Here is a 12,789-nt window from a genome sequence, read left to right as displayed (position 1 = left end):
TCCTGTGCACTATATGCCACCGTCTCCAAAGGATTGTTGCCCTAGAAACGTGTTTTAATCCCCTGCTATATATCAACACCTTGTTTTAATAGTCCTTGGCTGAATTACAGTTACACAGTTTGGCGCTTCTTTCAAATTTCCTCCCATCACTTTGGCCAAAGAAAGGAATTTTTCTCCTTTAGAAATGAATTGGCTTAATTAGTAAGTAGATTAATGGCAATTGCTGGTGAGTTGGTTTCCAGCAGAGTTTCACCAGAGAGGGTTAATCGGAGTCAGGTCTGGAATCTTTCCCAGAACTGGCTGCCAGCCATTTCCGTCAACCAATCAACCCCATAAACAAATGCCCTAGCAAGTGAAATAGGGTTTATATTCTTATGTCATCCTTCCAAACAGCGGCAACTCTGCTGTGTGGCTAAAAGTGAGGGCTCTGCATTTGGGTCCGTTAACGCCCAGATAGTAAGAATACTTGAAATGTTCCATGTGATGCAAGAATGTATTTGCTGGTCACATCAGAAGTCAATACACAGGAAAACAGGCTCCAACAATAGAGACGCCAAACAATCTGTTCTAAACTGATGATTATGGGAGGCGATAACAATACATTAAATCTAGAATATTGCAAAATGCTCCCATCATCAAGTGCCATAAAATATGGGCTGAACAAGAAAAGCCTTAAGCACAGATCCGCACATTTGGCAGTCTTCACACTTATCTTTCCATACTGCTAAAAATGCTTTCATAGCTTAACACGCAGCTGCATTAGGCTTGCAAAAAATCCCTGCTGAGAAATGCATATAATAGGAAAAACAGATCGGCTGGACAGCAATGTAATTAATGCCAGAAAGGGCTGAGGCCGGTTTCATAGTTTGTCTTTTGAGTATATCAAGAGGAGACCTGGTGAAAAATGACGCATGCTTTAGCGTTTCAGAAAGCTGGCAACTGGCAGCACCCCCTCCCCTTCCCTTTTAACTTTATGCTGCTGAACAAAGGGGTCGGCAGAACTAGCTAGGTTGTAATGAGTTCTGTGTCCCTAGCACATTAAGTGCATCATGGAAACATATTGTATCGAAATAGTTTGGAGGAGAATACTGGGGATGAAAGAGAATGGGTGCTTTGATCAGCTCCCTGGGGTCCTGAGTGCGCACAGACCGACTTGCAAGAAGTTATTCAGCTCCCGCTAGACACACTTACAACGCCATTCAAAGAAATTTGCATATCTGTAATTTATCACATTTGTCCCGAACATTTTTGCAAGGTAAATAAAAGTTGTCTGAATAAAAAATATCAATCATCAGAGAGAGGGGGCGAGATGAAACTGTTTAAGGCAGACGTTAAAAGTCTGCTCGATGCGAAATCAAACTTTTTTAACTCAGAACGTTGACAAAAGTTTATTTCAATGAGTCCTGCGGACAGCAGGTTAAATGCTAATAAGGCTATTGGCCACAGCTTCCCTCAAGCCGCCAAGCAGCAAAGCGGACAGCTTATGCCGTCCTGAGCAGTGCAATTCTTAAAACGTACTTGGGGGCCCGTGCAAACAGCTGTTGGGCGGTGATTGTGCAGAGCTAGACTCACACCTTGTAAGAGCAACGAACGCTCCTTGCTCTGAGGCCCCATGCAGAACATTTCATGCCTTTCCCCCTTCACAGCCTTGCTAATGTCAGGATTCCTGTTACACTAACAAACCTGGTTTGCCAAAGCTCGCTAACCCAGGCGGATTAAAGAGCCACGGGTCTGTGCAGTAGGAAACTCCCCTTTCCAATGTCCCACTCGCCCGAGAGAATGGGGCACAGGCAGGCATTGTTCGGCGTTTTAACAAACTCCAGTTAAACAGCAAACAAGAATCTTCAACTTGACCTTGGGAAGGGGCTCTGGGCTCCAGATAATCTATCACCCCACCCCGGTGACAATGATGTATTTCCAAGGAGCGCCCGCTGAAAAGATTGATAAATTCGCCGCTGCACCGCCGGCGCGCTTTGGCAAGAGCCGTGCGCCTCCTCAGCCCCACGGCTCAGGGCAGAGCGCCTCAGCAGCCAGCCACATCAGGCAGCGCTGCACTGTTTCTGCAGGGGCATGGCAAAGCTGGGGGCAACACTTCTCCTATTAAACGCAATATCCCTTGGCTTTCTAGGGGAACAAAAGCCATAGCGAGACGTCTTTGTGGCTAATTCAGTCAAAGGCACATCCCGGGTTCCCCCGCAGAAAGGTCAGTGTCGCTGTGTATGGTCCACCGAGGGGGTGTTTTCACAGTGCAGAGGGAGCCAGCTGGCCCTGTCAGGCTCGCCCCACTGGAGAGCACACACTGCACGGTTGTTAGACACTTCCCACACCTGCGAAGGGTCCCGGGCTCCAAGACTTTCCAGCGCCTTTTCTTCTGCTTTTCCCAACCTTTGCCAGCCAGGTCCAAGCCCGCACTGAGAGCGCTGGGGGCAGGGCAAACGACGGGAAGGGAGACACTTTGCAACTTCTTGCGAGTGCCTATTGAGCGCCCAGCAAAGGGGCTTCCAGGCGTGCGTCCCCCCTGCTTGAGAAACTCCCTACGCATTTTGCCACGTCTGTGTGAACTGAAGGACCCTGGTTTCAGCCAGATAGTTCCTTGTAAACCCAGACGTCCCTCGGGTGCCAGACTTCAGTTGTGTGTGGCACCGGCTGATAGCTTTATTTGCATGTCGTAGAGCAGCCACCAGTTTCACAGGAAGCTGCTTGGCCCATCTCTAAGTTGCCAACATCCGAAAACGCAACCCCCCTGCGGCACACCTAATTATTCAGGCAGGGTCTGGCTCTTGCTCCGGCTAGCCTGGGAGCCCCAAGCGATCACTTTAATTGGGGAGGGAACTTAATGAGCTAACCAGTTTAGGTGGCATGTGAAAGTTGACTCGTAGTTCGGGGCGCGCAAATCCCAGGCGCTTTGCAGGGTGACGAGAACTGCAAAGTCACTTCCGGGGGGCGCTTGGGGGCTATTTTGCGGTTCACATCATTGCCCCGCACCTGCTCCTGCAGAAGACCCGAGCGTTGCTCCGCTCTCTGGGTGCCACGCACCACACACCTGTGACGTTACAGCTTGGCTAGGATGAGACCCTCTCGGTGTGGGGGCAGCGCAGCCAGCGAGGGGCACCGCTACGTGAGCCAGGCGCCCGGGGCTGACGGCAAGGAGAGCCAGGCGGGGAAGCGCTTAGCGCCCAAGTTACTCTAGTGCTTGTCGTTCTGCTGTCGCCTGCGTTAAAAAGAGGATGCGCGTGGCCCTGCCGGAGAAGGGCTCTTTGATCCGTGGCTCCGGATAGGGTGGCACCGCCTGCCCTGCCCCAGGAGAGGCTCTAGCCATGGACGCGCCTCTCGCGCGCTCTGCAAGCAGCTCCGTGCAACAGGCTGCCCGGAGCAGGTGCATTGGCAAGGAAGGGGGAAGAGCTGGAGCTGGAGCTGAAGGCGAAGGCCCGGCGATCCCGGGGAGCCGGCCCTGGGCTGACGCTGCGCAGGGGTCAGGTCCCTCACTCCGGCGCCTCCAGGCTCACAGCGCCGCTGGCCAAGCAGCCCGGCGCCTCTGGCGAGGGAGCTGCGCCGCTGGCATTACGGCAGCCAGCAAGTGCTGCTGCCGCCGCCCGTGGGGAAAGGGGACCCTACTCTGCCCCCCACGGCAGCTGGGTGGGGGGCTCCTTACCCCGGGAGACATGGTTAGTCCCCTGGCAGATCCTTCGGAGATGCCCCAGCCTCTGCCCCCGGTCGCCCCCTGTGTCTCTAGCGCCGCGGTCCCGCCCTGCCTTCCCGGGACCCCTCTTGGAGACCTCCATGCGCAAAGTGGCCAGGCTAGTCGGAGAGCCTGCGCCTGGGGCCCCTTCCCGGCTCGAGGGGCCACCGACGGTGCCCGGGTCCGGGCTCAGACTGGAGCTGGGAGTTGCCTCCTCCCCGGGGCCGCCTCCCCCGGCTCCTCTGTGGTTCCCCGGAGTTCTGGGAGCAGCGGGGAGAGGCGGGGCGCATGCGCGCCTCTGGCCGGGGTCCCTCCACAGACGCTGGCTGCAGAGTTTGGGGAGAGTTTGGCCAAGTTTGCCAGGGAGGCAGCGGGCGCTCGGACGCTCGGCTCAAGCCGCTGGGGAGCGGGGCTGAGGCCCCGGGGAGCTCTCAGCCTACGGGTCGGGGCGGGCTGAGGTTGGGAGGCGGCAGGGAGGGGGGAGGAGAGAGGTCTTTGTGTGGCACAGGGAGACACTTGCGCACAAACGCAGCAGCGCGCTCAGCCATGGAGGCCTCTCTCCAGTGAGGCCACCTCCGCCCGGGCGCGCTTCATTTACAGCCTGAGCCATTCATCCCCCCTCCCCTTTGTTCGCCTTGAAAGTAATGCTGTGAATTAAAAGAAATGACAATATTTTCTGTCTGCTTGAAAGTCCAAGAGAAGGGCCCTTGAGCTTGGCAAAAATCAGGCAAATCATTCATCATGCCACCCCGCACCTGTGGTCTTGGCATTGAAAACCCTTCAGACCTATTCCTATTAAACTTAATTATTCCCCCAAGGCACACAATGGTTGAAATGGAGCAGGTTGGAGTCTGTTTATTGGTCGTAAATGTTTTTCTGAAGATCTTCTGAATCTCATTGTTAGCTCGTTGTTTGAGGCTGCCCTCTTTCTTTCAGCCTAGAGTAGCCTTGGACTTTTCAATTTTCAATCGTAACATCTGCTTAATCGTACGGATCAAAATATGGAGACACAAAACATATGTAATGGTTGATTTGTTAAATCCTGGTAATGAGTTATTAACAAGGGAAAACAATAGGCCAGGATGGTGAGAGCCTTATGGTAACAGAGTCACTTTATGTAACGCCTGACGTTTCCCTTCTTGATAAATGGAACTAAGGTCTGAACGCCAGGTGATAGCAAGAAAATCAATGTCTTTAGGGGCCAGCCCTGAGACTTTTTTTCTATGTGAAAAATTAGGAGACATAAAATTTAATTGGCTGATCGGGGGAAAGCAGTGGTCTTAAGTTTAATTGCCAGTAGGCTTAGCAAGGGAGACAAAACAAGATTTGGGCCTGTTTGTTTGCTTGCATCCCAGCTTCAAGTCCAAGTGTATCATTGAAAATGTGTTTTATTATAACACATGTCATGCTTTACAGTTCCCATATTGTGCAAAGACAATAGTTAATGGTACATTAAAGACAAGCAAACCATGCCAACCCGTCTTGGAGACATTGTAAGGGCCTCTCTCTTTGCTTGTTTTAGGCAGCTGCACTCCAGCACCCAGAAGCACAAAAAGACCAAGTTTGAAATACCAGGTGCATCCTAGAGAAGCACGACAGGGATTGATATGTTATAGCCTAGGACATGAACCTAGCAATAAAGATATCATTTCGATTGTCTGCGGCTTCCACGCCATGTAAAGCAAGAGGCGCCGGAGCAGCCTGTTTTCTGGCAGCAAAGCTTTCCCTCCCTGGGTTTCCCTATCTCCCTCAGCCAAATCCGAACACCTGTTGGCCAGACCTCACATCCCGTCGTGGGAATCGTTCCCTACCAATGATTCCAGATCTCTGAAATGCAATTTGTTGTGGAATTATTTAGGACCATTCCCACAGGCTGCAGAATGCTTTGGAAAGAGGGAGATTTACCAGGGAGCACTCAACTGGTGTTTGTTCAACCTCGCAGCTGGTACTCGATGCCACCGAAAGATACATTAATGAAAATGGGATGAGTTCATGGATTTAAGAGGCTTCACATCCTATACAGTATAGGGCGTTAATCCTAATATTGGCAGATGAGAAGCCATGGGAATCACAGTGGGACAATTTCACAGTGCCAATGACAGACTCTTTATGCGCACTGCTTTGCTGAAGGAGGCTTGCTCTCTTTCCCATACCTTTTCTGTATTTTAGGGCAAAGAGATTGATGCCTGCAGGTTTTTATGGGGTCTTTTTTTACAATTAAATTGTCTTTTCAATGGGCTTTAAGGGGCATCACGAATGTTATTGGTCTCAGAAGGACGGTGTCGCCCTGTACATTACTAGACACAGATTCCCCCCTCTCGAAAGGCTGTGAGAAGTTACATGGCTCGAAGTCTCTTTTAAAAATACAAGCAGCCTTTGTGATATTCCTTTTCTCTTTGTTTTTAACATAAATCAGAGATCTCTGTGCTGGCCGGGTGTGTTTCTCACATGGGGAATGTGAGGGGGTATGGCCTATAATTAGTCACATCCTTAAGCAGCCTGCACTGAGACTGAGAAACCACCAAAGAGGAGCATGAGAGGCGAGGTCGCCGCATTATTTTCATAGCTGCATAATAGCCATTGCTTCTCCTCCTAGCACTGACAGAAGATACCTCCACGTTAGAGCAGGTGTGAACTGAGTTGGGGAACGGGGCAATGTTAACTCAAACCAATGTAATCTGTAGCCTCTGGCACGGAAGTCTCAGCAGTTTGGGGGTTTTTTAGGCAGTACAAATATCAAAGTAGCTTTTAAAATACGGCACCAGCTTTGACCAGGCACAGTCTTTTGATTGATTAACTCAGTTTTAAAGAGGGACATCATTCATTTTAGCCAAAGTAAATGCCTGGGGGAGTGGAAGCTCGTTTATACATATTCTTATTGCTACAATTATGGTTCTCAGTGTGGTTGGGAGACAAGGGGCAGGCTGATTAAGAAGAGGCTGAATAGCTGTCACTCATGCTTCCCCACACGCTGGTCCTTACAGTGCAAGGCAGGATTCCTGACCAGCAAAAACCCTACAGCTCCTGCAAATTTCAGCGTTGGCTCCTGCCACAGTAGCGCTTGTGTCGGGTTCAGCCTTGGCGCTCTGCTCTCCTTTTGGACAGGAAGACCTGGAATGATACGTTCCTTCTGCCTTTTGCTGCCGGGTTGTGTTTGCAGAACTGCTGCATTAGAATGAATGGATTATGAGTAAGTAAAAAGAAGCTGTCAGTCTCTTTGAAGATTGTGTTTAAAGGGACTTGCCAAGTCAAGACAGGAGAGTGACAAGATAGAGACCCTGGTGTTTTACATGCGAAGCCCGGCTCTTCCGCTTGATCTGCATCATACTAAAGGATGTGTTGAAGCATTGAATCACAAAAAAAGTGGCACGCCAGAGAAAAGGTGCCACATAACAATGATGGTAGTGTTTTAATTGTGGAGTACCACATTACCAAAGCCAATTGAAACGGAGGGGTCTATACAACAGAAGAAAACGGTACAACACTTCCATAACTTATAATTAAGCTGAAGTCCGACTAACATTTGACTTTCTAATGAGTGTAATGAGATTACATGCCTGATGGAAGCATTTGTGCAAAACCGACTTTCTGTGTTTAATGAGGTCCTAATACAGGACAAAATCGAATTATAGTTTGACTCTTTTTCTCTCCCAAAGAGCACAGTTAAGTTCAATTACTCTGGTGCAAACGTCTCCCTCCCGTTGTTGCAGAATGGCGGAGAGAGGGAGATTTGCACTCTGAGACCAACACAGATTTTTGAGCTTAAAAAAAAAAAAAGACCCGGAGCCCCAGCTCTGCAGTGTTTGTGTGGGTAAGTAGCTCCTCTAATTGCTATTGGAAGTGGTCCATGCCATCCGCGCTAGCACAAGGGCAACTAAATGTGTCTAACTAGGTTAATGCAATTAGCAGCCATGCAACATATTGCTCCCAGTTTGTGAGCTCTAAAAAACCGAGTCCAGTATATGAGGAGTAATAATTATACCTTGGCTCGCCAGTGCCGTTCCCATCCGCCTGGGCACCTCGTTTGGTCAGGTCTGCTTGGGACTCCGCGTGCAAGGCTGGGTGGGCATCTGGGGCTCTCCCGGGAGCAGTGACGTCGGCGGCTGAGCCTGAGGCGCGGCGGGTACCACGGGAAAATCAGCACCTGCAGCGCTGGCCAGCAGCAGCACCAGGCCCGCAGCCCACGCTCCCCCTCCCAGCCCGGCTCCTCACCCCCTCCCCAGCTAGGTTCGAGCGCTGGCCCTGGGACACCCCCTCCCCCAGCAGCGCATTAACCCTTCCCGCGCTGGCCCCCTGCGCTCTGCCAGGTGGAAGGCCCCAGGGGCGCGCGCTCTGCGGCCTCCTGGCTCGTCCCAGGCAGCTGAGGCCAAGGGGCAGCTAGCAAAGGGCTTTGACATCAGTGGGCGCTTTACCTGAGTAAGGGCTGCGAGGCCCGGTCATTTATCCCTGGCCACAGAGAAGCGCCTCGCTCAAATGACCCCCGCCCCCGGGATGGGCGCTCCTTGGCATCAGGCGTCTCCTGGAAGGCAGCCTGGCGCGGGGGCAGCGTGCGGCCCGGGGAGTGCGGGTCCGCCGCCCTGCAGCTCTTAGCCCGGGAGCAGAGCTGCTGGGCGCGCTCTGGCCTGGTGCCCGGACGCTGCCCCGGCGCCCTGCTCCCCGGGGCCACTGGCTAGGAAATGCACCGCAGGCTGCCGCGGGAACTCAGTCAGGCCGGTCCCTTGTCCGCTTCCTTCCGCGGGTTCTGCTGGTTGGTGCAAGATGCCGCGTGCGGGGGGAGCGGGCTCGGCGCTGCACGGATCTAAGGGCGGGCTACCCAGGCTGTTTCCCAGAAGTTACGCTCGTGGCGGGGTTGGTACTAGCAAATTGCTCGGGGAGCGCTGGTTAAGCTAGTGCGGAAGTAGCAGCCTCCATCTTCGGGGAGCTCGGTGTCATTGCAACGCAGCCCAGGGGCACGGGCGCGCCCATTGGCATGAACAAAGCCGTGGCGTTAGAGCACTGCGCGGGGGCACGTCTCAGGGGGTAGTAGAGTGAAAAGGGGAAGTATGCCCTCCCCCATGTAAGCACGGCCCCCAGAAACGCTGGGTGTGCTGCACGCTAGTCTTGTCTGGTGCAGAGGCAATGGTACGGGTATAATCAACGCTTGCATTGTGCACCAAGTCTCCTCCGGACCCCTCAATCCCTGTTTTCAGGAAATGCCCTTTTAAACGCCACCGCTATTCTTGGACTTCTTCAAGGGAACTTGTCTCTGATTTAGCTGAAACTTCCAACTTCATTATCTTTCCTTTATTATTTGACTTTAATGTTATATTGCCCGATAGTCTTAGGATTGATATCCAACAAAATAAACTAGTGTACACGATTTACTCGAGCTTTATTATTAACAAACATAGAAATAGTCCACATGTGGTAATAAATTATTTTTCATGTTCTGGAAGTGTTTTCCAAACAGTTTTATCCAAAGGTGCTGGTGGAATAAAACTATTGCATATTTTAAAATCAGGATAAATTATATAAATTACAATACAAATAGACAATACTACCTCATCTCTACTTGATAATAAATAGATAAATAAAAACATTGATTGCCATTAGATTTTGAATTTTAAATTACGTTTAAAATATAGGTTTTTACATACAAATATACACTGGTGTCGTGCTTACATTTACAGTCAAAATATTCACGTTTCATGATACAAAATCAAAAGGAGGTTCGTTTTCTATGTTGTTTAGAGACGATTTGTTGTTCAGTTTTCTGGGGTCTTCAGGGGTCCACACTTTAGCGGTTCTAATAATGTTTTGTTCTTTAAGTTGCTTTTCATCAGTCCATGACAGAGAATGTCCAGCAAGAGGAGGCAAGCCATAATCAGGGTCGCTTGGAGAAGGTGATCCTGGAAAAAGAGATCAAAAGGGAAATAAATATTTTGCCATATACCAGTGGGAACCAATCCACGAACCCCTTCTCTTTGTTCTTGGTCATTTCAGTGATGCAGGAGACTGACCCAGCTAAATGTATAAGCATTACCCCGTGGCATGCAAAGAATAGCGGCTTTTCTGGGTTTGAAAATACCAGATTTCCTCCCCCCCCCCCCCCTACAGACCCGCTTAGCTGGAGATAGTGCCTAGTGTCAAACACTCTGCAAGGTTCCCTTCTCTATCCAAGCCGCAGTCTTGCGCTAGGAGAGAAGTAGTGGCAACAGGCAAGGTGCACATTCCTTCAGACAAACGGATCAAAGGAGAATGCACCGTGCGGGAATGCACCGTGCGGACGCCTTGGAGAGCCTGTGCAAGCCTGGCTGTGTGCGCGTGTGATGGAGGTGGCTTGATAGGTGTTATGCAGCCGTGTGCGCGCCAGGGAGGAATCTGCACTTGGGCGCCTCTGCGCTGTCCACTTACTTGTGCCCCGATGGCAGATGATGACTTTCTTGGGCTGGCTGGGGCCCTCGCTGCTGGCGCTCCGCAGGGGCAGGTCCGACTGCACCAGCTCGCTCAGGAAGTTGATGTAGCCAATGGCCAGGCGCAGGGTGTCCACCTTGGAGAGCCGCTTCTCGTAGGGCAGCGTGGGGATGTGGGACCTCAGCCCCTCGAAGGCGTCGTTGATGGACTGCATCCGCCGGCGCTCCCGCACGTTGGCAGCCTGCCTCAGCTGCTGCAGCTCGGCCTCCGAGCGCACCCGCCGGCGCCGCTTGGCTGCGCTCAGCGCCTTGAGCCTGCCCCCAGGAGACAGCAGTTCCGAGCCGGCCGCCCCGCAGCACTCGTAGGGGAAGCTGGGCGAGGAAGGGGAGGAGGGGGAGGAAAAGTTGGCCGCGGCGGCCTCGCAGCAGTAGCCCCCCTCGCCCTGCCCCCCGTCCCGGTAATACTCCTGGAGCTGGTGGCTCAGGAAGTCCACGTCCTGCTCCAGGAACTCGTCCGCCTCCAGGGGGTCGCGGGAGGACTGGTCCGTGAAGAAATCCTCCTCCTCGAAGTAGGGCGGCGAAGAGAAGGAGTCCAGCCCCCCGGGGAAATGCTCCAGCAGCACCGTCTCCATGCTGCGCCCCGGCCCGGGCACGCGGGGCGGCTGCCGCCCGGGGACCCCGCAGCCAGGAGCCTCCCGCTGCTCCCGAGCCGCTGGCCCCTGCTGCTGCTGCTGCAGTCCCTGCCCGGCGCCTCCTCCGGCTGCAGGCGCTGCCCCTGCCCCTGCCCTGCCGCTCGCGGGCTCTCTGGGGAGGCAGGCTGGGGACTTGCTCGAGCTGAGGGCTGGCACGCGAGGATTCTTATAACTACATCCTCAGGCGCGTGCCATTAACCAGCAGCGCCAGCCAATCAGCGCGAGCGAGCCGGAGAGGGAGACCCTCAGGCGCTGGGCGGGGAGGGGGGTCCACACACCTAGAGGCTCCTGCGGGAGGAGGGGCGAGGCGGCGCCGGCGCCAGGCAGGGCAGGGGAAGCGCTGCCCGCCGCCCCCAGCTGCCCCGGCGGTGCTACCTGGCGCTGCTCTGGCACCTCAGGTGCTTGCACTCGCCTGGGGCGCGCGGCACCTGTAGGCGGAGGCGGGGAAAGGAAAAGTAGCTCCGAGAGGTTCTGTCTGCGCCCGACCACTGGGCTGGCGGGCAGGACCGGGGTGGCCCTGCCAGTCGTGGTGCTATTCACCTGTCTTGGGACGCAACCCCCAGCAAACCCGACCGGAATCAACGAGGCTGGTCTTCGCCATGTGCACCCTGGAAGGGCTTTGCTGAGCATCACTGGGCAGGGTACAAGTCTCCAGGCTCGTCTGGTGATGCGGGATGCCGCCTGCCATCGACAGCACGAAGCCTAAGGCTGGAACGGTGCGCTCATACTCCGCTCAGACTGAGCTGCTGGGCGTTCCCATTCACCTGCTCTATCAGAAAGTATCGTGCTACTCGCCTTCTCCAGCTGTGCTCTCGGGAGACCAATTAAAGCAACGTGCGTCCATTTCTTCTGTCACAGAATAGGGACGTGGCAGAGGAAGTTTTGAGCAGCTCCTGCTTCACTGGTGACTTTACACAAGCAAGGTGTTGCACAGGAAATGAACACCGCCCTTTATTTCTGTATCAAACACACTGGCTACGTATAGAGAGCACATTCGCAAAACCCACTGAGGCCAACTATGCCTTCCAAAGAGGCGTATTTCTTGCCTTGATAGTTGATGTCTTTATTTGTCAAGCCCCTCAAATACTTTTCCACCGCGTGTGTAAGTGGTAACGCAGTTTATTCAGGGATTCTGTGCCTTTACATAGTTTTATTTTAAAAGAAAGCCTATGATTGATGGATTGCTTGAGTGTTAGTTTATTATTTTATTGACGTTTGAAATTAAGACGCTCTAACATCAGAATTAATTACATCAACTTCTTGCGTTTGGGTGTGTATCGATTTTAAACATATCGGATTTTACTTTTCCTCCCCTCCCCACTGCTCCTCTGACTTGAATGAACTCATTTTGCCGAGGTTCTGTTAATAATTCTCTAGCCGACTCTAATTGATTAAAGTGTTAAAAATTCTCAGTGGGGTAAAATGGATTACACATCAGATTAGGGAAAGATTATCTCTGTGATTCACGCTGCCATGTTTTGTCAGCAGTCTGTTGAGGTTTATGGAAATTCACTTTCCATTGTATTACTGAGCCCTTTTGCACAGATCAAAACAAAAAATGGAAACATGCCCTTCCTATATCAGCAAAGCAAGACAAGAAACCTAATAAATGACTAGACTTCAAAGCACTTAACAAAATGTTGATACCATAAGAGTTACATAAGACATAATGTGTCTCATAGCAGTGAACAAAGGCCTCAGCGAGAGCCATTTCTTGGATTTTGGATTAACCACCCCGGGGTGTCACAGGAAAGCGTAAGGTCCTCCTTTTAGTTGGGTAGGCTCGATTCAGAAACAAGAACAAGAATGAAACAGCCCCGGTGGGCCGCTGTAAGACACTCCTCCTTTGTTATGCTGAGGGGCAGCCACTGTGCTGAGGGAAGAGCAGCTCCAAGGCACTGGAGCGATTTGGGTCTGTTTTTCAATCCCCATAGGAGGCGTCTCCTCTGAGGGGTTCTTCGCACCGGAGTCGAGGCTGGAACTGGTTGAGAGGCTCTTTCGCTCCTAGTTTTGCTTTCATTCCGTA

General features: G+C 52.4%; 1 protein-coding gene across 1 annotated transcript; it reads right to left on the bottom strand.

Moving 5' to 3' along the window:
* Nucleotides 1–9,043: 9,043 nt before the first annotated feature.
* PTF1A (pancreas associated transcription factor 1a) lies at nt 9,044–11,901 on the bottom strand. The gene is made up of 2 exons (XM_006119534.5): nt 10,073–11,901; nt 9,044–9,567 (listed from the first exon to the last, which is right to left on the bottom strand). The coding sequence occupies exons 1-2, from the start codon at nt 10,701–10,703 to the stop codon at nt 9,365–9,367; spliced, it is 834 nt and encodes a 277-aa protein (XP_006119596.2). The 5' UTR covers nt 10,704–11,901; the 3' UTR covers nt 9,044–9,364.
* Between the last annotated feature and the right edge of the window lie 888 nt (nt 11,902–12,789).

The sequence above is a fragment of the Pelodiscus sinensis genome, chromosome 2, assembly GCF_052426305.1.
Source record: "Pelodiscus sinensis isolate ZL-2025 chromosome 2, ASM5242630v1, whole genome shotgun sequence".
NCBI lineage: Eukaryota > Metazoa > Chordata > Testudines > Trionychidae > Pelodiscus > Pelodiscus sinensis.
This window is presented reverse-complemented; position numbering and strand designations above follow the sequence as displayed.